The sequence below is a fragment of the Drosophila ficusphila genome, unplaced genomic scaffold, assembly GCF_018152265.1.
Source record: "Drosophila ficusphila isolate 14025-0441.05 unplaced genomic scaffold, ASM1815226v1 contig_127, whole genome shotgun sequence".
NCBI classification, from domain to species: domain Eukaryota; kingdom Metazoa; phylum Arthropoda; class Insecta; order Diptera; family Drosophilidae; genus Drosophila; species Drosophila ficusphila.
Genome location: NW_025064016.1, coordinates 2,995,993 through 3,020,092, shown reverse-complemented (window position 1 = coordinate 3,020,092; position 24,100 = coordinate 2,995,993). Strand labels below are relative to the sequence as shown.

At 39.1% G+C, this 24,100-nt stretch overlaps 2 protein-coding genes across 2 annotated transcripts; one reads left to right on the top strand and one right to left on the bottom strand.

Annotated features, from left to right (window-relative positions):
* Positions 1–10,874: 10,874 nt before the first annotated feature.
* Positions 10,875–11,578, bottom strand: LOC108100342 (selenoprotein BthD). Its single transcript, XM_017204167.2, has one exon. It carries the CDS (start codon positions 11,416–11,418, stop codon positions 10,996–10,998), a length of 423 nt encoding a protein of 140 aa, XP_017059656.1. The 5' UTR covers positions 11,419–11,578; the 3' UTR covers positions 10,875–10,995.
* Positions 11,579–12,951: 1,373 nt separating this feature from the next.
* LOC108100348 lies at positions 12,952–13,505 on the top strand. The gene has a single exon (XM_017204180.2). The coding sequence runs from the start codon at positions 12,994–12,996 to the stop codon at positions 13,414–13,416; it is 423 nt and encodes a 140-aa protein (XP_017059669.1). The 5' UTR covers positions 12,952–12,993; the 3' UTR covers positions 13,417–13,505.
* The last annotated feature ends 10,595 nt before the right edge of the window (positions 13,506–24,100 follow it).

Genomic DNA, 24,100 nt, shown 5'->3' with positions numbered 1-24,100 from the left:
TTTTCCTTGAATTTACCTTACCACTTTGAGTTTGACTTTGCTCGGTGCTTTCTTGTTCCCCTTTTAGCCTTGTTGGATAAGCTACTGCCATTCCATTTAAATACGCATATCATTTGTACTGCCATAAGAGGAAATTTCTTACCCATCTGCAGTTAAGTTACCCCACATTCCGTATCTGCGTACTCCCCATTCTATTCGCCAGTTACCCAATGAGCTTAAGCTAACAGGATTTTGTGGATTTTCCAGCATTACAGCCTGGCATGTAGGCGTAAAGCATGCTAAGGGGGCGTGGCTAAGTAGCCTCCCCACCGCACATTCATACGTTGTGTCTGTGTTGTCTGCATTTGAGGGCCTGTGAAAATTGCTAAAGTATTGCAAAACTCATTTCGTAATGTCAATGTGAGATGAAAAGATTGAGTGGGTAATAATGGGTCAAAGTGAACGGGAAATGCTCTTTCAAGTAAAATTAAACTTTCGATTTTGAAAAAATTATAAGAAATTCTCAATTTTTTTTTTTTTTTTTTTTTGGTAAATAACTTAAAAAACCATGTCTATAAGAGTAAAACAATTATGTAGTTGACAATAAATTTCTTTGTGTTATAAATTTATTAATGTTTTAAAAAAAACTGCCACAACATTTAAAATTAATGTTAGAGCACTAGGTATTCAGCTTTATTTTTTTCTTGGATTCATAAAGAAATGAAATATAGAGGAGATGGAAATTCGCGTAAGGACACCCTTTGCATATCCTTGATTTATATGCGGATCTCGCCCAGACCTCCTTGCATCTGCATGTATTCGATTATTTGTTTGCCCCAAATGTGTTTATTGGTCTCGGCACATAATAAAATTATTTATTGCATTATAAGAAAATATAAAACGAGAGGGAAGCACAAATGCCTGTAATCATTTTTCGCTGAGGCATCTCCGTGTCGCTGCTCATGTTCCTTTTCAATTTGCATGTTACCCCATAAATACATAAAAGCCATGCCGAACAAAAAAAATAAAATTAAAATAAAAATTTATAAAAGCAGTAGCAGTAGGCGTGGATGTGGGCGATGTGGGATTTGTTTGCCACATGTGTGTACGTGTGTGTGAATTGGTGCGATGGGTGGTTTTATTGTTTTTCAATATAAAGCTCGTAAAATACCTGAACAGGATAGCAAACAGGGGCATAAGTCGGTGTGTACTCGCTAGAGATGCGCGATTTATGGAGCAAAAGGTTATTGGTTATTGGCAAAATATAAAATGGTAGAACATTTATCAAGTGAGATCCGTTCAAGATTACCTGATTATGTTAAGAAGATTGCTAACTGATTTGCTGCTTATTGAACACATAAAGCGTACTTATGTTTAAAATTAAATTATTTATTTTGATGCTTAAACGCTGAGTGCTTTTAATAAGCTGGATTATTCAAATTTGATTGCATTAAAGCTAACTGGTTTTTCTTTGATTTATCCATCACTACCTGTGAGTTTCATAAAAGATTTTATGTTTATTATTCTCTTTGCATAATTGAAAAATTTCTAATGACTTTTCAAGGTTTATTGCGCAAACACGTCGTCGAATCAGAAAAAGCCAGCAAAGGCAAACCAAAGAAAACAAACAAAGAATGGTTTTTAGAATTCCTTGAATACCCCTTTGGTTCGTTTTGGTTGGCTTTGGGCCATATCTAATGCTCATTTGATGCTGCCACCGACTGTTGCCGTTATGCTGGCTTGCCTTTAAAATATAGTTTCACAAAATGTTGCTGCATACTTTTGCGGCTGTCTTGCCCCTCGGCAAAGTTCTTTGTTTTCCCGGCTCCATAACATCGCCTCTGAGTGTGTGCGTTATAATTCTAGTTTATGCCTGGGGGCGTCATTCACATAAAGTGCTTATGCGTCTATGTCGCTTTGTCATTTGCCTCCCCACTCGGTATACTTTGGTGTAAATAATATTAGCACTAAACAGACGACAACAATGCGAAACAGGAGAGGCTGGGCAAAAGTATGCATACATGCAGCCATTCCATTTCCATGACAAGCCACGCCGCAAGATGTCAGTCCATGACGGACCATCCCAGCCTCGGAGGGCCAGGGATCTATGTACATACAGCCCCGCAGCAATAAACTTTTCATTAGCAAGTCAGTTTGTTGTTTGCCGCGACAAAAGGCTTCGGAAAGTACAGTAGTCGTTCGAGAAAAGTTACGAAAAATGTTGGAGGAATATAAGCTAGAAGCAACAAAATTGTATCTTGCAAAATTAAAGAAATTAAAAAATTAAATAAAAGCTTTTTATTAAAACGCCAAACTGATTGCCTCTTACCTTTAATACTTTACGCTGTTGTTCCAAAAATCTATTTTTTTTAAATATTTTTTAGCAAGTTCTAAAACCAAATTGGTTAATATGTAGGGTCTGACTGTTTTTCCTGGCTGTATGGGTCCTTAAGTGCAAAGCTCTTGCCACGGAGTAGCGACTAAAATTTGTCAAAGGTTTTTGCTCCGCTCCTTTTTATGCGGCGCTGCGGCGGGACTATAATTGTTTTATGTTCTTTTTGTTTTTTACTGTCCGCAAATAACTATTACCGCGCAAATGAAGTGTGCTTAGGCAGAAAGTGGGCGTGAATGCGTGGAATACTTACCTAAATTTGGAGCGAGAGGCATTCTGAACATAGTTTTAAAAGTTTCGGTGAACCACAATGTATTGCCACAATAATTTCGAGCACTGAGCTAATTACTAGGCTGACTCTCAAGGTTGAGTCAACTCATCGTTGAGCCTACAATGTACAACATTCCCTGCCATTTCCCTGCTCTCGTTTTCCTCCTCTATCTGGCCAAAACACTCTTCGGATCATTTGAATAAGCTCTAGCCAAGTCACGAGAATTTGCAATGCTAACCCGCAAAACACATATAAATTCGCAGCAGCCACGCAAGAATGTCTGCAACAGTGGGAAATCAAAAAAAATTCTCAGAATTCAACAAGTTAATATTTATTTTGAATATACTTCACAACATACTATTTAATAATAGATTTTAATGAAGTTCCATCTAAATTTTTATTTCTTAAATGTAAGACATTTATCTCTTTTTGAAACAAATATTTCCAATATCCTTTTCTAACCCACTGTTCAGAGGCATATGCAAATGTATATGCAAATATAGAAAGAGCACACGCAACTCATTTTTTCCTTACTTTTTTGCAATTTTTTTGCCAGCTTTTGTTGGGATTTTTTTCCTTTTCCTCCTGCCGCTGCTCGATTAATTTTTTTTAGCTTCATTTGATTGCGCAAATATTATGGATTTTGTCGTTGTTGTTATGCAAGCAGATTCAAGTGGATAAGGGGTTAAGCTGTTAAGGGGGGGTTAACCAGAAGGGAAACTCGCTAATGCCGACGATGACTACGATTGTGTTGCTGTCGAATACGTGGCCCTTAATGCATATTTTCCCATTTCTCATCTCGGGTCGATAGCGAGAATTTTACCGAAAACATCAGGTAAGTTTTCCCTTTTCACCCACATTTCCAGGCACTTGATTTACGCAGCATACAGAAGTTTTGCAAACGGCGTTATAAGCTTTTCCATTTTGCTAATTAGCTTGCGGATTTAGGTAAAATTTGCAAGGGGGAAGATTAAATACGGCTCCAAGGTTCCTGAGTGCAGCTCAACAACCTGCAACTCAATCTCCTTGAAAGATAGCGAGTTGTTTGTAGCAAGATCCCCGCTTAATTTCACTTTGCCAAATGGGGGTTAAAGTTGAGGGTGCCTGGCTGGTTTTAACCTGCCACAAAGAGGCCTCGGCCATCTCGGCGACTCGACAACTTGGCCTTTTCCGCCATTCTCGTAACATTTTATGTCGCATAGTTTTCCGACACACACACACACACCCCTGCATATATGCATAAAGGTGGATGTGTGGGTGTATGTGTTATGCGGAAGGCATCTCAAATGGCGGCTCATTGTTGTTGCCTCGTGCTGTGCACTTGTCGCGCCGGCAAAAATCAGGAGACATAATGCGATTTAAGGAAACTCATTTGCAAAATACTCTACCATGCTTGAACCAAAAACTTACCTGCTTTATGTTAAATTTAATACATATTAATACATGTAAATATATACATTATTACAAATATGAAAATCTAAATTTAAGGGCTTATCTTTCTGTTGGATCAGCTGATGGTTTTGCATCGAATTAAATTAAAATTCCAACATTCAGAAAAGAGGGTATTAAAAAACCGACAACCCAAACAGCAACAAAAAAGTGTTTTTTCCTCCTTTTTTGGGACCACAAACATTCCAATGGCATCGTCACGACTTGCTCTTGTTCTTGTCGCTGCTCAGAGTGCCATTGCCATTTTATGAATAATTCATATCCACACATAGAACTACCAGTGAGGTGGTGCGCCAGGAAAAGAAAAAAAATAAAAACGAGAAGGAAAACCACACGCATTCATTTTCATATTGACACTCGTCGCGGCGGGCATTGAGTCCTCCAAATCCTTGCTCGGCACCCCCGATGGCAGATCCTCGTCAACGATTTTGGCGACATCATTGTCTCCTGGCCGATGTCCTTTTGTCTACGCCTGGCCTACGTTCCGCTTCCCTCTTGGGTTGTCATTCTTAAAGACTTGCCAAAAAAAAATTGGAATGAATGTAAGGAAAAGTGGGGAAAATCACTGAGAAGAAATTATGCCCAACAAAAAGGAACATTTCCAGAAACAGTTTTCTCTAAATGTATATTTAAGAAAAACCTTAATTAAAAATTAAAAATAATGAAAAATAAATTATTTAATTCGTAAACCAAAAATATATATTATTTTAAAATACAGGACATAATTGGTTACTCTCTTTAAATATACAACTTGATAAGAAAACACAGACCAAAGACTGCCCTAAAAAGTAGGCAACACTTTCTGTTCGAAATCCTCATACATATTAATGAGTTTTCCCTCAGTGTTTGGGTTCTTCATCTCGTTTAGGCATCAACGATGGCTTCATTAGACACTCTCACTCACTTACAATCACTTACAGTCACGCCACGTCCTCCATTTTGCCCATGCCAAAGTTGTTTTCTTTTGTTTTGCAATTGCATATCCGCTTCGCATATCCTTCGGCCCTTTATCCTGTGGCTCCTGTTCCTGCCTGTTTCGCTCCCTGCTGTTTGCTGCCGAACGAGTTTCCCTCACCGTTCTGCCTTGGCCAAAAGTGATGCTAATCGGCAATTGGCCGCGGCGTCGTTATGTGGCTGCCGGTAACTGTTTTTGTTGCCACTATCGTTGGCCGTATCTTGCTGCCAAATTCGCTGATTCACGTAATTTGCCGCGACTGCAGCGGCGACAACGGCCAAAAGCCAGAGCCAGCAACCAAAGCCAAAGCCAATGTCATGTCGTGCCGCTATTATACACTAGAAAACCCCGCCGGAAAAACTGCAGGCAAAGTGGATTAGGCGTGTGCACTAAAGTTGACTTTTCCGCGGCAAAAGCCTCACTCAGAGTATCTCACATTCGTTGCTCTTATCCCAGCCATTTGCTGCCATTGTTTTGCAGTTAAATGAATCTTAAATAGCAACGTGAGCATCACACGGATACGAAAGCCAGAACGCACACACACACACACATACACACACACACAGCAGATTTAAAGTATCCTTTTTTTCTTTTGTTTTTGGGTTTTTCTTGGACTTTTCATTCTGACTCCCTGATTCCCTTTGTCGGTGGCTTTTTGCTTAGATCTTTCGATGACTGAGCTGAATTCTTAATGCCTTTTAGTTTGCGTTGGGATTTCGGGTGTTTTGTTCGGTCAGGAAGTGACTTAAAAGGGGCAACGACATAACCGTTAAATCATATTTTAGATTAAGTCATTATCGGAACAATAGCAGAATGAAATCGAAGTATAATTAAGAGCATTCTGCAGCATGATTGTAAATTTTGGATAAGAATTATCTATAAAAAAACTAAGAGATACAAAACAGAGTAAGAAAAATATAAGAAAAATATTTATTTTAAAAAATGCTAAGCCATTAAAAACATAAGTGACTTCAAACTGTAACTTCTATTTACTTTTGCTTTTTGGTAAAATGGTCTTACAGCATTTCAATGCAGTTGTGTTTTCTGGACAGGAAAAACTCTGGTCGAAAGCGAATGATTTATGGCATCACGTGCTTTGGTTTTGTTATTGTTTTTAGCCAAAATTACTGACCTATGGAACTAGCAGACCAACGAACCTTATGTTGTGCTGCAAATGAAGAGCTCAGCCGACTAAATCATGTTAAATTTGAAGGCAAAAGAGCTGGAAAAGCTCTTAAAATGGCTAACAGTGGCTAAGAGAGACACAATTTTGTCTAACAGAGTGCGCTCTTTGGGAAATTCACTCTTACGAAGGACACAGCTTGCTCTTTTCAAAAGGTTTCTGTTGGCTCTTTTCATGTTAGTGGTAAGTCTGCACTGTTAACGGCACAAGAATGTTAGGCTAATGGCTGAAAAGCAGCATAAATCACAGAAGTGGAGGATGTCGACGGCAATGCGGTTGCAATGCGATGTCACCACCTCGACCCAAAAACATCCTCCCCCAAAAAACATCGCCCGCTGCTGCAAGTGCCCCAAATGTGCATTTAAATTAGCAGAGGACCCCTTTTCGACTCCACACATTCTCCACCCACACAACTGCATTGCCATTTCTATGCACAATGAATGCATAAATCATTAACCAACGCTCTCCGCCCTCGCCGCAAAAATAATAACAATAATGCTAAAAACTGCAACGAAACCGCTGCTGCCACAATACCCATGTGGAGGCCACCCAATCAGCAATAAACCACTTCCATTTCCCCCAAAATACAGAAACTACACCGCCCGCTTTTGGTGGTTGCATGTGCAACCAATTACAGGCATTTCCGGCAATCAGTTTTTAGCGCCTGAAATTCGCCAACAGCCGAGCCAAAAAGCCGAGTATAGTTGTAATCACTTTTGAAATTTCCAAATTTCAATTCGATTCTCGTCGGTGGCATCGATGTCCGTTGGTCGCTGCCGTCACGCCCCCAGAGTTGAGCTCTCAAAATTTATGTTCCCATCCATAGATCATCACGGAATGACACTTGGACAGGACCAGTCCTCGTTGTTGTTGTTGTTGCTTGCGATGTGTGTGTGTGGGGTGTCTCTTTGGGACTCACATCTCTCCCAGCGATAAGGGATTGGAGTTGGGATTGCTTGTTATATGTGACTGGTTTTTTGACAACAATTCAGAAGCTCCAGAGGCTGAGAAGCCTTGGTAACCATATTAGCATAGTTGTGGAAATTCGGACTAGGCTAATCATAGTACATGCAAATCATACTGATTTTGTAAGCATGAGGAAGTTTAAAATTTTAATTTAAATAATAAACACATTTATTTTGTTAGTAGGTCATATATTAAGTCAAATTTCACATACATTTATGAACCGCACATAAAACCAGCAATTAATATTAATTACTCTTAATTTAGTAACTGACCCAGAAATTATTTTACCCTTAAGTATACACTTAAATGTAAATTGCACTCAACCCTTTATAAAAACTTAATTGAAAGGGAATATTTACTTTGCAGTGTATGCCATATTTTCCAGGTTCACCTGAGCGATTCCAATTTAAGGGCGAGCCCATGCGGTTCCGATGCATCCGAACATGTCTTGGCCATCAGAAAGGACTCACGGTTGACTGCCAGGCACTGCGAGACTTGTCAGCCCGTCAGCAGTGTTCGATTGACCTTTTCGTTTCGCTCACCTTGACAACACCCAACCGCCCACAATTGGTCTGGAAAAATGTCAAAAACGGAATTTGCATTCGAGCCATATTCCGTATTCTCTTCTGCCTTTTAATTGATATCGAAATTGACTCTGCCGCAGTGCTTTTACTTTTTGTTCTCTTTTGGCTAAGCTTGATGAGCGGTTAGTGCAAATTATGACTGCAAAACCATCAAAGCCTATATATTACGCCTATTAAAACAGTATTATAACTGCAGCTTACCTGTGCCATTTATCACCACTAACTCTTTTAATTATAAAATTCGGGGGAGTCGAAATAATATCAATATCAGACAAATAATGCGCACTGAAACTGACACAAACATTTATTTAAACAAAATGCCAATTAGCCTATTCAAACTTTCCACATCAGCCACGCATTTAAAAAAATTTGGCAAATATAAATTGAAGCCAGCAACAATCGAATACTGTTGAGTTATTTAAAATGCAGTCAGAGCTTTGCTGTATTATTTTCAACGTACATCAATAAATATGAGAAGAAAATTTAATTAACTTTTTGAAATGGCGAGGTCAGTGATTGGACTGAAAATGAAAATACATGCAGTTGTTTAATTAAGAGAGTGTTTCCAAACTAAAATATCCACTAGATATATTAAATGCTAGGATAAGAGTGTATCATCACTAATTTTGCAAGGATAAAGCTGAAAGATGAACAAGAAGAATAATAACCACTCATCAAGGATTTTGTAAATTGATTAATGGGGTCAGCTAAAAAGAGCGTTTGCAATGTAACAAAATCGAAGAGCAGAGACGTCCAAGCCAGAAACCAATCACTTATCGTTTGCTACAGCTCGAAAAAGTGTTGCTCACTAATTGAATGTCATCAGGGCCAACGACAATGTCAATTTGAAATATGATTAAAATCATTTTACATGCACTCTGCACTTTTTCCATGGCTCTGGAAACGAGCTGCTGTCCAAGCAAAGTGAAGGGTGTTAGCTCTGACTGGCAAAATGTGCGTAAACAGCTATTCTTTTGTCAGTTCTTACATTTTTTACACTTCCATTTTAAATATTTGCAGTAGCGGCAAAAATGTAAATGACACAAAGTTGATTAAAAGGGCAGAAGAAATAAATGAATATGAAAAGAAAAAGAAAATACAAGGCAAGCACTGCTGGAAACTTCATTGTTAACGAGATTAAAGGATGTTGAGCCCTTAAGGCCTAAAATTATGTACTTTAATATGATATACGACAAATTAAGCTTTAAGAATATAAAAACAGTAATTCAGACATAAATCATGGCTCAGACTTTAAGCGAAACGTGATTCTTATGCTGTCAAAAATCGCGCAATCTTCTCAAAAGTCTGCAGCAGTTTTTTTTGGCAACGGCAAAAACAGCCAGACACCAACAAAATGCGCCATTTGTGTTAACAACACTGACACTGAAACCGAAAGCCAAAAATGCAAAACTGAAAGAAAACAAAAGCAAATGGCAGCCGGCAGCTGGGAAAAGCAACTCCAGAGACGTTTTACTTATAATGAAGTTCATTTACTTTGTGCAAAAATAAAAAAGGGCTCACAAACGATTTAGTTTCATGTTCCGCTGGCTGCCGGAAGGAAAAAGAAAGGAGTGCAAGTACTGCTGCAATGTCTTCGCGGCCTTTCCTGTTGCTATTGTTTTAGCTGTTGTTGTTAGCAAGATTAATATGCTGCCGTTTTCCACTACTTATGCTGCCTTTCAGGACCAGGCCAGCACGTCCTGTCAGGACTCACACGGCGCACAGTGGAGTGCACAGTGGATGCTGGTGAATGAAGAGTTTTGCAAATACGAGTTCTCAGAAAAATATTTTGCAAGTTCTTGGAAATTTTTAAATGCCTCTACCTTTGAATTAATTGCCTGTTGGGCGGTGAAAGCTAATTATCTTTATTTGGTTGAGTAACCTTTCAACGAGAATTCTTCGGAATTTCTTTTAATTAAAATACACCTTGCTTGCTTATTATGCACTATATTTGATATATAAATAATATTGTATAAAGAAACATGGGTAATTCATTTTCAAACTAAGAAATAAATTTAAAAGCTAATTTGATGTTATTTCAGAAAATAACAGGTTCAACTTTTTGATTTTGCATTACAAATAATTCATATATGTTGGTTTATAAGAGAACCCATAATTAAAAATAATTGAATGTCACCACGGTTTCCGCATATCCTTCGCTGACTGTATGTGCTCCTAACTTTAATGAGTGTGCGTGTGTTTCCTTCTGCGTGTGTGTGCTTGTGTGTGTACAATGCGTGTGTTGAAAACTTAAGTCACGAAAGCAGACTCTTTGGCAAAAAGACGGGTCGACAGCCAACGAAATACTTTCTCAAGGAAAATATTACACAACTACTTTAAGGAGGGGGATTTATTGTGCTTTTTGCCTTTGCCAATGCACCGCTCCTTGTTGTCCTTTTCCGAACCCCCTCCTCCCCTATTTTCCTCTCCCCCGGCGAGGACTTCTTTCGCTCACTGTGTGCTCACCGAGATGCAATGAAGCCGAAATGCAGCACTCAACTTGAGCTTCTGCCGCTCCTCCAAAGATCCCTGAAACGAGGCGAAAATCTTAACGGGCAACTCCCCCGGCGAAAATGAGTAGGAAAATGGGGAGGAGGGGTAGGTGGGGAAGGGTGAAGGGGGAAGGGGGATGGGGGAGGAGCAGGACTGCCTGTTGGAATTTTCATTTGCATCTTTTGGCGCTACCATAACTGCCGCCAGTCTGCAGTTACACATCACACTTTAGTTGAGCCAAGTGCCACTTTCCGCCGGCACACAGTTTGTCTTTTCATTAGTTTCGGGTTTTAGTGTTATCTTAGCGTTCTCTTTCTGCGAAATAACGAAATTCAGTCAGCCAAATTTAGATATGAACTTTCACATTAACAAGATGGTGAATCTTGACCTTTTGGTGGTCTTTTGACGCCAAATTTATTAAGGTCTCGTTGGGGCGAAAAGCAGAAATTCAGTTCAGCTCAGTCAATTATTTTTGGTTGAGTGGTACGACTCTAATTAGGATTAAAGGATAGATGTCATTTGACTAGAAATTTTATAAGGCAAGGTCACTGACTGTTATGATCTACCTTATTTGCAAAGTTCTTTTATTTAACCAATAAAAATCTGCTTTAAGTTCTTTATTCAGTTTAATAAGCATTTGCTTCTGCTGGCTAACGAAATTAAAAAAAAAAAAAAATTTTTTTTCACTGCAGTTAATGTCTTAACAGGAATAACTTTAAAGATTTAGTGGAACTCCCTTCTCCTGGCCCGACTGCCCTCGTTGTGCCGTAGATTGGTCAACATCCTTCGATGTGATTCCTTGTGGGGGTCCCTAAGTTTCAAGGCGAAACAAACCGGGGTGATGATGTCATCCACATGTGGAACCTTTGATGCACTTGGCATTCTCCTCAGCCCCGTCCACACACTCTGGCGCCCCGAAGGATCTTCAGTGGGGTGCGGTGCAATCGCCACCTCAAAGGATCCATCCTGAGGAGGGCCTCTGTCGTTGATCCTTAGCTGGAGCTTAACCTTTGGCTGGATGGCACTCAGAGCTTCCGCCAGCGAGGAGTGGAGATGCAGAGCCCTTTTCCTATATATCTGTCGATAGCGACAGTGTTCTATGTAGAGAACCGGCTGCAGTGGATCCAGTGGCCTTTTGTCGGGCATCTCGACGAACAGGTGGACACGCAAATCAGGTGGGAATCCTGAACAATCTACGGACCACGACGAACAACAGTCATTGTTGGCGGAGGGGGAATCCTGGCCGAGAGGAGAATTAGAAGCTCAGAGGCTTGACACAATTCTCCTGGGCAGCTCAAAGCCTCCGGCTTATCGGTGAACAGAAAACCTGGCAGATGGAGGATATGGGGGCACCTTCATAAATCAAATACAACAGCGTATCTGACAAATAAATCTTCGAGGGCGAAACGGGCTCAAAAAAAAGAACATGCAAATGCGCATGAAATATGCAAAAGCCGCAAGCCTCAAAATGAATGAAAAAATTAAATCAACGACCATAGATATACAGAGGTCAGTTGGAAATCAAAACAAGGGATACTGTTCCCCTTAGTGGAACACAGAATTTTTTATTTTTACAGCCAGGCATATAAAGCGTTACTACTAAAAATTCTTAAGCGAGTTAAATTACTTGTAATATTGTGATTCATTCTATTACCATTTCTCTTTTTATAGTTAGCATGGAATTTTCCTTAAAATATGTTTCCATTTGCGAGTAATTACTGTACGGAACGTCTAGTATATTGTCCAGTTTTTGCTGACATTTTGACCTGCGGCGTCGTGCAAAAAGAAAACGAGAATATTTTTTCTGCAAAATTTACCAAGCTAAAGAGTAAAGAGCGGGCCATGGAAAAACGCACGGACACGGCCAGATAGAACGCTCTGTATAGAAGATGGGAAGCCAAATGAAAAAAGGGAAAATGTATATTTTAATAAACCGAACACAAAGCAGAGTGGCAAAAGCCAGCGCCTCATTTTCCACCCACACCGCGCGTTGAGCCGACGGCAAGGTTAGCCAGTTCATTCATTCGGCTTTATTCACAGTTATTGAAAGTAGAGCAAAGCGCGCGGCTCTCGAATAATATGAAAATAAATAAAAAGTAAGACCGAGTCGTGAGCTGCAGTCCCGGCAATATGATAATAACCAAGGGTTAGAGGTCGAAACTTTAACCACCGACAGACTGACGACAGTTGACAGACGACTAAACCGAATGCGAATCCGAATCTAAAACCCACCGCCGCAAATCCCAAGGAAAATATATTCACCGAATCCCGGGTTTTTGCGGCTGTTGCGACGATTGGTTGTCGCTGTTCCCTCTGATTGGATCAACATACTTAGTTTGTGTTGGCAAAAGACCCAACAAGCAGTCGCTAAGAGTCATGGGAATGCTCTCGACTCTTGCTTTAAGTTGCCCAGGTAGTTTATCGCAAACATTTGCCTTTGCCTTTCGGTCCGGACTTTATAAAAGCCAAGAAGTTTAAAGCCAGGATTTATGAGAGTTTATCCGGCTATTGGAATTTGTGTTTTTTAAATGGCTCGAAAAGGGTTAAAAGGTGTCCCTCAATAAAGACATTTTATTTGCTAACACTGTTTGGTAAATCAAAAAAGAAAGAGAACGAAGTAAACATAAAGTATTAGAAACTGTAAATAACTGGGATCAGATCAACCTTGTTCCAAAAAATCAAATAAACTGTATATTATATTTTCCAATTGAAAAATATAAAATGATTCCTATTCTAAACAACATAAATTGGCTGGATACTATTTGTGCCGAGAGTCGTTCAAAGTTTTTCCCAAGCAAAACAGCTTATAAAGTTCTGCGCAAAGCAAATAATGGTCTAATAAGCACGGATGAGTGCTATAGCTTTATTAAAAAGAACATAAAGCCTAAACACATAATACAAGAAGATGAATTGTGGAAGATTCCCATTATACTGGTCTGTCTTGGCTGCATTTTGGTCATAATAATGACAATCTGTTTCGTATGCCAATACCTCATAGGAAAGGTCCAAGCCTCAACACGGCATACGCAGTTCGATTTTAATATTTGCGATGAAAAAAGAAGTAAACAGAACCACAAGGCCGTCCAAAGCGAACGTCAAAAGTCAGATGATAAAACTTGGTGCACTTGCTTACGTAGTAAATAATGAAAATCAGTTAAAAATTGTCTGTTTGTTTTTAATGTTTATGTTAATAAATACAAAAAGCATTCATGAAAAATCATGTCTCCCTACAAAAATTTAAATCCAAATTAATTAATTTTTCTTTTTCTTGTTTAAATTCATACAAGCCATCGTTTTTTGGCATGGCTTTTGTGTTTTTGTGTCACCAAAGAAATTCTTGGTAAATCTGGGATTCTAATGAAGTCCATTCGAATGAAATAAATATTTTCTTTGACGAGATTACGGTAACGAAATATGCTAACAAAAAAGTGCTTATTCATTTACTTTCGCTTGCCTCATCAATATTTAAAATGTGTATACTTTTCTTGCGACTGATACTTTCGGCCTTCGCACTCATTATGATAATTGTCAATACAGTGCCGTGGCTTCTGGCAAGGACGGCCCAAATTGAGCAACTTTCTGCTCGTCAGCTGGAACTTATAGATGACCGAGTAAACCGGTCAGTGGCCTCGCCCCATTTGTCAATGTTCGCCGTCATCGGTCCTGCAACTGCCACAGGGCTGTGGCACAGCCTTCAACCTTCAGTTTCACTTATTCATTTTGCCCATCGCCCCCGGATTTTCTTCTCCGCTTTCCCAGCTTTTCCAGCTAGCCGCAAATTGGCCAATGCGTTTGTTCGGGCGTCCAGAAGTTGCCGGGGATTAAAAAACGCTTTGCATGCCAGCGGAGAAAAAGGCGATGGGTAGGGGATCGAACTAGGTCGGTAAGTCGAGTCGGCGAATGAAAATGCGTAAATGAATTTGCGAAAATTATTTGCGCCGCCCGCCTGGCCGAAGCTTGATTAAATTTCTGGCCAAACGAGTCCAGCGGGCATAAAACGAATCCGCATTATTTATAAAATATCCGAATAAATGAGTTTCCATTGATACACAAACATAGATGGCCGCTTTCGTTTGGGCGCTTTCCCCAGCGGACCCAAAATATATTCTCCAATTTTGTCTTGGTTGTATTTTATTTATTTCAATTATGAAAAGTTTCGGCCGCCAGCACGTTGCCCGCAAAAATGCCTACCAAAAAAATAAAAAATAAAGAAGCAAAAGAAAAAGCAAAGTCGACAATGGTTTTTTTTTCCTTTAAATTCACTCGAGTCCTCCCTCTTGTATCTGCTTTCATTTTGCTCACATTTTATTCTGCGGACGTGGGGTAAACAAACATTAACTGCTCAATTGTTTTCAACGCGCTGCTTTGTCCTGAATTGATGAGCTTTAAATTGTTTGGACCTCGGCGCCCTCTTTTGTTTTCTATAATCCTCACTCCGTCTGGCTTTATCGTTTTACTCCCGGCCACGTTCCCCTGCTCATTGCTGCAATTTATTCATAATCAGGAGTGTTAGCCTAATTGGTATGTCAGGCGAACCGTTGGCGTTTATTTAGTTTTACAGGCGTTCTCGGAACTTAAACATCTGTACCAGTTTTTTCTGTACAAAAAAATGTTAACAGTGAATGTAAAATAATTCATATAATACTGTATGCTATTTTTTAATTTTCTTTGTATCACATTAAAGGTTCTTATGCAGAACACATTTTTTGTATAATCTTAAGTGAATTACTGATTCTTGAACACGTTTTATTTAAGTGACCTTTTTAAAACAGACAAGCAAGAAGAAATCCATTATTGGAACACAATATCTACGGCCTATTTTAATGGCTTATTATTGCATTACCATAAAATTTCTTCACGGCAAGGCGAACAATGAGTTCCATTAGCCTCGTTCATATTCGCTCGCGGTTTATTTTTTTTGCTCTACCGTTCTCCTCAACAGGTAAACGTTTTGCGTTTAATTTTCTGTCTGCACTCTCGTGTTTCTAATTAAATATTTTCTTTTCAATTTTCATAAGTTTCTGAGTGGTTTGCATCCCCTTCTTTTCGCCGCCTCGTTGTTATTTTTAAAGTGTTTTGTTTATCTTTAATTAGCCGTTTGTGCCAACGCCTGTGTTTCAGGACTTATGCGCCGGAGTGGGCCGACTTAATGGGCAATTGCGTGTGGGTATCTGTGTCTGATATGATTAATTACCTAATTATTGCATTAGCTTATCGCACAGCTGCGGCTATTATAAGTTAAAGCTCGGCCATCGGGCTTTATTGTTTCCGTTTAATCACCGGGCAAGCCAAACCACGAAACTCAATAGATTTTCAATTCAGGTTTGAGGTCAAGGAATTTCCCAATAGCTGAGGTCAGCATTTTCCTGCCAGAAATTCCAAGCACGTTCGCAGAAACTATTCTTCCTTTTGCTCTCTGATCAATAGCAAAACTATTTACACTTTAATGTCGGTATTGTGTGAAGTCATGGCAGACAACTATTGTAGAAGTAAGTATCAACAAGTAGGGAGCCATAAATTGACTTGTGCTAAAGGAGGTAAATGGCATAAAGCTTCCGGCAAAGCCATAAAAATAAATGTTATTAAAAATAGACAAAAGTTTGTACATAAATCCGGTTAAACATCCGAAATGGGCTACAGTTGTTGTTGACCTGCTGTTTGGCTTTGTTGTGTACACACACATATATTCGAGTCGTGTTAAGCATTTTCAATATCAAAGTCACGTGCAAATGTTGTATATTAGTTTCCTGCTCGGTTTGATGTGTTTTTTCCCGTATTTTTCCTTGCCTTCGGCAGATGCGTCGTTGTTTGCCAACGCTCTAGTGATTTTAGTTTGAATTTTACGTGCCCATCAAAATGATTATGGGCACGCACACACCGGGGGAGCATAAACCCACACACACACACACACTGCTGCACGGATTTCGGGTGGCTCCACCATCTTGTCAAGGTATTCATGCACTTCATTAGGAGCCTCGTGTCAAGCGGCATGGCAGGGTATCTATGTATCCGTTAGGTTGCGTATCTGTGTGTATGTGGTTGTCGCCCGGGACACTGATGTTTACCGCTCGGCAAACTCGTTTTAATTAAAGTTTGTGCAGGCATTGAAATTATGTACCATTACAGTTTTATGCATATTCAGCTAAGTGCGACACTGATGAGAATCATTATACAGATGTAGACAACCAAATAGGATTGATAGAAGTTTCGCATGTAGCTTATTTTTTTCAAACCATAAGAAAAATAAAATAATTTTTATCAACTTATTTTGGTTTTTTTTTTTTAATTTGTTGTAATATCTAAGTGTTAACTTTTTTTATTTTATTTTTGTTTTTAATTTTTTTATTCAAAAGTCATGTTTTCCTTTCACTTCTTTGTCCATGTATGTGTTGTCATTAATGTTACCTTTACTGTATCTGCAGAACGTATTTATGGGTTTATAGAAGACGCGAGTGTGAGTGCCATCGAGCTCGAACCACAGAATTTCGGTTGCTCATGGCTGTTTTGTTGCTGTTATCGGTTTGCCTACCGAAAAATTAGTTATATAGTTTCGCTATGCATTAAGCCGATTAAAAGTTTTCCTATCAACAGCATTGTAATTGCAACAAGTTGCTGAGAAGTGTTTATGGATTCAGGGCGGAATGGTAAATAAAGTGCAGTCGATTCGGCAACACTTGAAAGCAGGAAAATGAATGCAATTCACAATTTTATTTTACAATACAGTGTTTCATAAGAAATCTCGCCAAACATCTTAGGCAATAAAGTGCACTATAAAGTGTTCATAGTTCTGACATAACTAGTGAATTAGTCGAATTGCATAAGCAATTCTTTATTTAAAATGAAACTTGTTGAGCTCGAAACGAAATTCAATTTCAATTTCATTTCACAATTCAATATTTCATAATATATCTCGACAAACATCTTAGGCAATAAACTGCACTTTAATGTGTTCACAATTCTGATAAAACTGTGAATTAGTTGAATTGCATAAGCGGAACTCATTTTCCTTTTCCTCTTACTAAAACCTTCTATATTTAAAATAAAACTGGTTAAGCCCTAAACGAAATATAAAGTGATACTAAATGCTTCCAATAGGGTTTTATTTTTTAAAATTTAGTACAATCCTCTCAACTTTAAATTTTTTTTAAGCCATTACAGAATCTTTATGTCAGCCTTTTTAAGGCCTGGAATGGAAAAGGAAATATCAAATTGCTGCACCACTTATTGGCTTAAAGTAAAGTTAAAAGCCATGGCAGAGATCAAGACTTCGTTGTCTGAAATCGATGAGGGAAATGCTGTGCAGGATGCGGTTGTCCACAGAAACCGAACAAAAGTGTTGAATGTCCGGCCCAAAAACAATTGGCGGAAAAATGCCAAAAACCACAATGACAGTAGAGAGACAAGGGGCGAAAGGTGTGCGGAATGAATACTGTTATTCGGAACAATTGCAGTTTTCAGTTTTCAGCTTGCCGGTTTGCATTTATGCGAAACGACCGGCCCCCGGCATTGGTAATAACCCCAAGTAAATGTCAATGCGGGAAATGCAGAGAGAACGCATAAATTTACCCACGCACAGGCACTCGGACACGGACACAGTCATACAGAATGAAACAAACGACGAGCATTTGCAATTGCATTATAATTTGTTGTTGCCATCTGCAGCTATTGTTGCTCCTGTTCGAAAAAGTATGCAACGCATACACAACGGCACACAGTGGCTGACAAAAGCCTGCGGCGATGCGTGTGCCACCAAATGAGCTTGCTCCCGTTTTGGCTTTTGGGCTGCTTTGCGATTGCATTATTAATGCATAACTCTGGCCTGTTGTGGCACCGGGGAATTCCCGCTTTCACTGCCGTCGTTGCAGCCATGCCACGCCCCCATAAAACCGCCCACTCTGCCCATGTGTTAATTAGCCCATTGCTGTTTGGACAGCCCTGCAGCTCTGAAATATGCCCCAAAAGTTGCTTTCACAATAGCACTGAAGAAGTGTAATTAAGGCCATCGGCGATGAAGATACGAATGACTCCATGTAAATACGCAATGTATGGCCATTAGGCATATTATTACTTGGTCAATTCCTTATAGTGCATGAACTACAGAGAAAATTAAATTAATTAGTTAATGTTTATGCAAACACTCCAAAATTATTCAAAGTATACAAGTGTTTCTCTTGAAGTTATGCGATTGAAGATATTAAACTTCCAAAGTCAAGTCGTGTATTTTTTTTTTATTTTAATTAAATTCCAGTTCCAGTTCTTAAATATCGTTTAATATTTTTGGGAAAAATAGCATATAAGAAGGGAAAAAAGTACCGAAAAACTCTGTTTTTTTAGGGCTTGTGTCTTTAAAGGCTCAGCTCAGTAAGGCGAGTTTTCTTTTTCACTAACCCCTTTTCCTCGTCCTTGCACACACACACTTACCGCTTTAGTGGAACGTGTCTGAGTAATTGTGTTTGTGTGACAGGCGCGGAGCATAAAAGTGCAATTTATATGCTTAAATGACTTTATGATGCAACCCGGCAACGCAGAACCCTGGCGAAAAAAAAGAAGGAAAGTGCTGAAAAGCAACATCAGCGGCAACAACAAGGGCAAACTCTCGCAGCACGTGAATTGTTTACATGTGATAAAGATTAATCCATCAACGGAAAAGTGGAAGCTGCCACACAAAGATGGTAACAAGCTTTAGTCAAATCTTCAATGCTAAATTTCTAAGGGCTCGAGGGGGAACATAAAGGGCCCTCTCAGAAAACTCCATTAAAGACTACACTTTAATTAAGTCTAATACAAAGAAAAATTTGGAAATTTCTAAAAAATGGGTTTGCTGAAAATTTGAAGTGGCATACCTCTAAAAATAATTTTGTTTCATTGATTTGATAATAAAATCGGAGGACTCTATCATATAGCTGACATAAGATAATGAAAATATAGAACAATTTGTGGAGAAATCGTCATTACTTCAATATTGTTTAGCCTTTGTGCATTTAGCTCGACACCTGAGATGAGTGCAAGCTTCCGCTCTTCGAAGCTTGCTTCCTTTCTTGTTTTCTGATATATTTTTATTCAGCATTTGTAAATGTTTGCGCTGCTTATAAACACAAATATTCATTGCTATGCGTTCCTGAAAAGTCAAAGCTCACTTAAGGAGGTTGAAGGTTGCGGCGTTCTATAATTGTAGAAGGAATTCATTTTCCATTAAATTGCCCTAATTTAGAAAGCGGTTTAAATATGCATAGCGATTTTCTTCCTAATAAAATTTGCAATAAATCATATCTTCCATATTTATGATATATTATTTTCCATTTTATATGACCAGTTACTTTCGTAAAGAGTTACTCACTTTCTTCGCAGAAAACTTAATCCGCTTTTAACTCTGTTTATACTTTTTTCCGGTGGACCTTTTTAAATTAACTCACTTTCTGTTATAAATTCAGTTTTGGCCTTATTGGCTTTAAAGGCAAAAAAAACTATAATTGTTTCTTCGGCATTTTTTTGCATGCATATATGAAATGTATTTTAATTGTGGCCGTGAGCTGAGTGATTTGCACTGGAGTACAGGAGTAGTTTGCGAGAAGTTTTGTTCTGGTAGCAATATGAATATTCATTGTGGGTTAACAGTGACTTCCAGGCAGCCTTAAAGCGAAACAGAAAATATTATTTTAAAGAGGCAGATAGAGGACAGAACTAGGCCCACGAACGATTAAACCGCATAATTTACAATGACAAACGAGGTCGTTCCGAGTGCGCACAATTACACAAACAGCGTTGAGTAGTTGGGTGGATACACTGAGAAAAATATTAAAGATTTATATGTGGTTAGTTACGTTAAATCATCCTCTTAATCTATTTTTGATAAAGTACATTAATTAAGGATGTTGTTTAGGTCCAAAATAAATTTTCAGCTAAAATCCAAAATATATTGGAAACTTCTTTGAAAAGGAACTCATATTTAAAGGTACTTTTTTGTTATAAATCAACAATTCAATTAAATATTTTTGTGGTATTTTTGTCTCTGTAGCGCTGAGTGGCACGACGGGTGAATGTGGCTAAGGTCGACCTTAGGACAACCGCGCAACAAGCTGCGACGGATGAACCCCTTGTCCTTGTGTCCACGGAGAAAACACAAGCTCCAGCGCACAGATGCCGACGCAGACAAATGACAAGACACAGTCAGTGGCAAAAGTACGCCTCTCGTCCGGGGACTTGAGCTAGTTAACCAAAGGAGAGGCGGCAGCGGTGGCATTTGCCCCATGGGTCACAACCTCTGTTATGTGACCTGTGTGCACAATCAACACGAGCAGCGGGCGTTATATTCACAATCAATATGCGCAATTGAACGCGCATGATTGTTGTGATTTGTAATGCTCTGTTGAACAGCCGGTGTCCTGCCTCATATGTATGTCCCTGTTCATCGGCAGGGACAGACTTACTAATCCTTCCCACCATTTCATGTTGCGGTCGCGTAGATGGATCTAAATGGGCCAACACAGCAGCTGTGGTAAGCCACAATGGGCGTCGATCTGGTTGGTGGTTAAATGGTTGTATTAAGTTTGGTCAGAAGCCATGGTAGGATTTTAAAACTTTTCATGACTATTTGGTAAATGATTTAAATGTTAAAGCTATTCTACATTGTGCCACATTGTTACCTTTTTCCCTTCGACAATTTCTTATATTTCGCAGTGCCAATTAAGGACTGAGAAAAAAATTGAATAATATTTCACAAGTTGGCTTAGCCCTTTCGCCGCCCACGAAATTCGTTATCCATGAACTGCAAGCCGTCAGGAGTGTCAACAAAATGTTTCGAGTACGCAGCTTATGATAAATGATCCCAGAAGCTCCAGTAGCGTTTCCACTGCTACTGGCAGACTACTCGCCGTTTAATCTGCACGTCAGCAAACTTCTGACAAGTTACATATCACAGAACACAGAACGCAGAAAACGGGAACGGCAACAGTTGGTTCAGGTTCAGCAGGAAGGCAGTCGTGAGCCTTCAGCATAAAGGTGCAGAGCAAAAAGCAAATGTTTGGCCAGATGTACAGGAATTTTGAAGCCTAAAAGGTAATTGAACGAACGGAGAAGGGGTCAATGAACATATGCAAAATGTTGGGAATTACCAGAAAATGCCAAAAGGCTGGGATGCTCCACTTGAACTCTGCTCGGTTGGCCGAAAAGAGTTGGACGAGCAAGAGCTATGGCACTCAAAGTTTTTAACTTTTGACCGCAGTCAAGCCTGAGGCACAACAGACAGGGCGAGCCTTGAATGGTATTTTTTATTAGATTTGCCTTCAGTCGGGAGATGCTAAAGTCTCAGCCGGAATTTATCAAATTTTATGCAAGTAAGTTTTTCGGGTTTTCATTTTTTTTTGGCTTCGGGTTGTGGGGGTAGAGTAAATATGCCTTTGTGTTAACTAAGCTGAAAATACAAAAAGGTTTTGGAGAGTGGGGAAGCCTGGTGACGTTGCAGGAATGCAGTTGCGAATATCGAGTGCCAATCTAGACGATGTCGACGACGACGGCTCCTGCACACATAATGCAACCCAAACACACACACACTATATCCAGCACATACCCTGATGACGTGAAAAGTAGGAAAAGCATTCGGCAATTTTAAAGGAAAGTTTGCCAGGACATGCTCCACATGAGGATTGAAAGCGTTTTGAAAAAAGGAAGTGGTGAATATGTACATGCAAATATACTTCAAAATTTGTGTTCATAAATACTTGTGTTTTTAGAAACCTAGTTTTAAGGTTTACTTTAAGAAAATGCCACAATACAATATTAAATTCCATTTTAAAGATTACAAGCAAAATAAGTTATATTTATTATTTATAAATTTTATTTTCGATTATATGTTATTATTTTTGGGTTTTTTATTTTTTCTCTTTCAATTTCTTTTTTTGTGGATATTTATCAACTCGTTCTGGCAACCAATTCCTTAGTGGACCTTAAAACTTTCTCCACTGTTTCATGGCGGCACGCACCGCTCAGCAAACCAATAGAATGTACTAGTCAGCTGCAGTATCGAATAGCAACCTTCCACAGAAAACCCCCCAATTGCCACCCGCAGCCGCACTCGGGTTACAAAAATATTTTTCTATAATAGTTTTTGGAGTATCAAACTCGGCAGCTAATGCGAAAAGTTTGCTTCAAAGATTGCAACAAAAGGCGTGGCCAGAATGCAGAAGGTCGAGAATTCAGTTGGGAAGGTGCTCCTTTTTCAGAGGTGAGTGAAAATGGGGGGTTAATGACAGGTTCTTTTCTCCTTCCGCCAAACTGAAAGTGCTGGCAACTTTGTGGCGAAGCTGGTGATTTGCATACCTCCAGATGCTAAAAGCTTTCCACCGGGCCACAAACTCGCTGGAGGACACCTGTTGGCATTGCAAAAAAAAGGCCTCCGGGGCCGTTGCATTATTCAAATGCTTTGGCAAATGTCAAATGTGCAATTCATTTGGAAAGGGGAAAAAATAGCAAGTAAAATGGCGTACCAGAAAGTGGGAGCGGCAAAGTTTTAGCGCTCCACTTTGGCACTATTAAAGTGCAACAAATAATTTTATATGCAGCCAGATGGGGCGAAGTTGCAACATTTATATAGTTAGTTAAGCGTGTGCCTTGCTTCCTCCTCGTATTTTCCCCCTTGTTCGTTCGCATCGCATTCTCGTAAATCAGTGAAATTTATTGCGAAAGCTACAGCAAAAGGCGCGCACATGTTGTCCAATTTAATGTTTGCGCAATTTTTCGGCGGAATTTCACAAAACATATTTCAGTTTAGCTTGCACTCACGTATCCCTCAATGTAATTTATTTGCAAATCTGCCAGAGGATAGTTCACACAAAAAACAGATGAAATTGTTTTAAGTGAGCAAATAAATTGACATCCAATATCAAATTAAAAAAAATATGTTATAAAATTATGACAGATCATGTCTCAATTTTTCATAAATGAAATTGATATTAACTAAATGAAATGGTTTTCCTTTTTTTTTTTGTAAGTGCAATTGGAAATGGCTTTCATATAAATGCAAACAACAAATGTTCTTGTAAAGACTGATTGGAATTTTATTTTTTTATGTTAAATCAAGAAAATCAAAATGCCAACATGATTTCATGTGAAATTTGTAATAAGGGAAAAAATTAAAATAAATTGCTGTGATTAAAATGCAAGAACGCAAATCCCAACCATTACAAAACTTTGTCATGCATTTTCCCCCTTTTGGGTAAAAATCGGAAAATCTGCCGTCATGACAAACTTTCTTCAACTTTTCTTGCCGAGCCCTTTCAATTCGTCCCCCAACACACATCTAAATTATAACACCATTTGGGTAATTACACTTTTTGAGTGTTTTAGCTTCGCCAAAACGTGAAACGGATATTACCAACTTCGGTGCACTCCTCCTTTTTCGGAAGTGTTCTCGGCGACAAAACAAATTAAAACTCCATAAAAGTGGATACATATTTTATGCTGTTGCTGCTGGTGCCGGCCTTGTTGTTATTGTTATTATGCTCGTTATTTGAACAAATGTTTTTGCGATATAAAACCAGGCAGCCGCCTGAAATTTGGTGTTTGTGTGCGTTCTAATAACGCCTGGCAAAAAGTAAATGTAGCAGCTAAAATGAAATCTAATAAAATAACGACAACACCAGCCACTAATAATGCCTAAAGCGGTGGGTAAGGGAAACCGGTGCAAAAATGGCCAAACAAGTGTTAAAATGTTTTCAAATTAGTTTTCGTCTGTGCCAGCAAAGGCAACTGTGGCACCAGAAGCTAAACATCGCAACTGTGTCGCATGTTCAGCAAAAATCCTTTTTGGATGCAAAGCCCGTTCGCTCTGCCG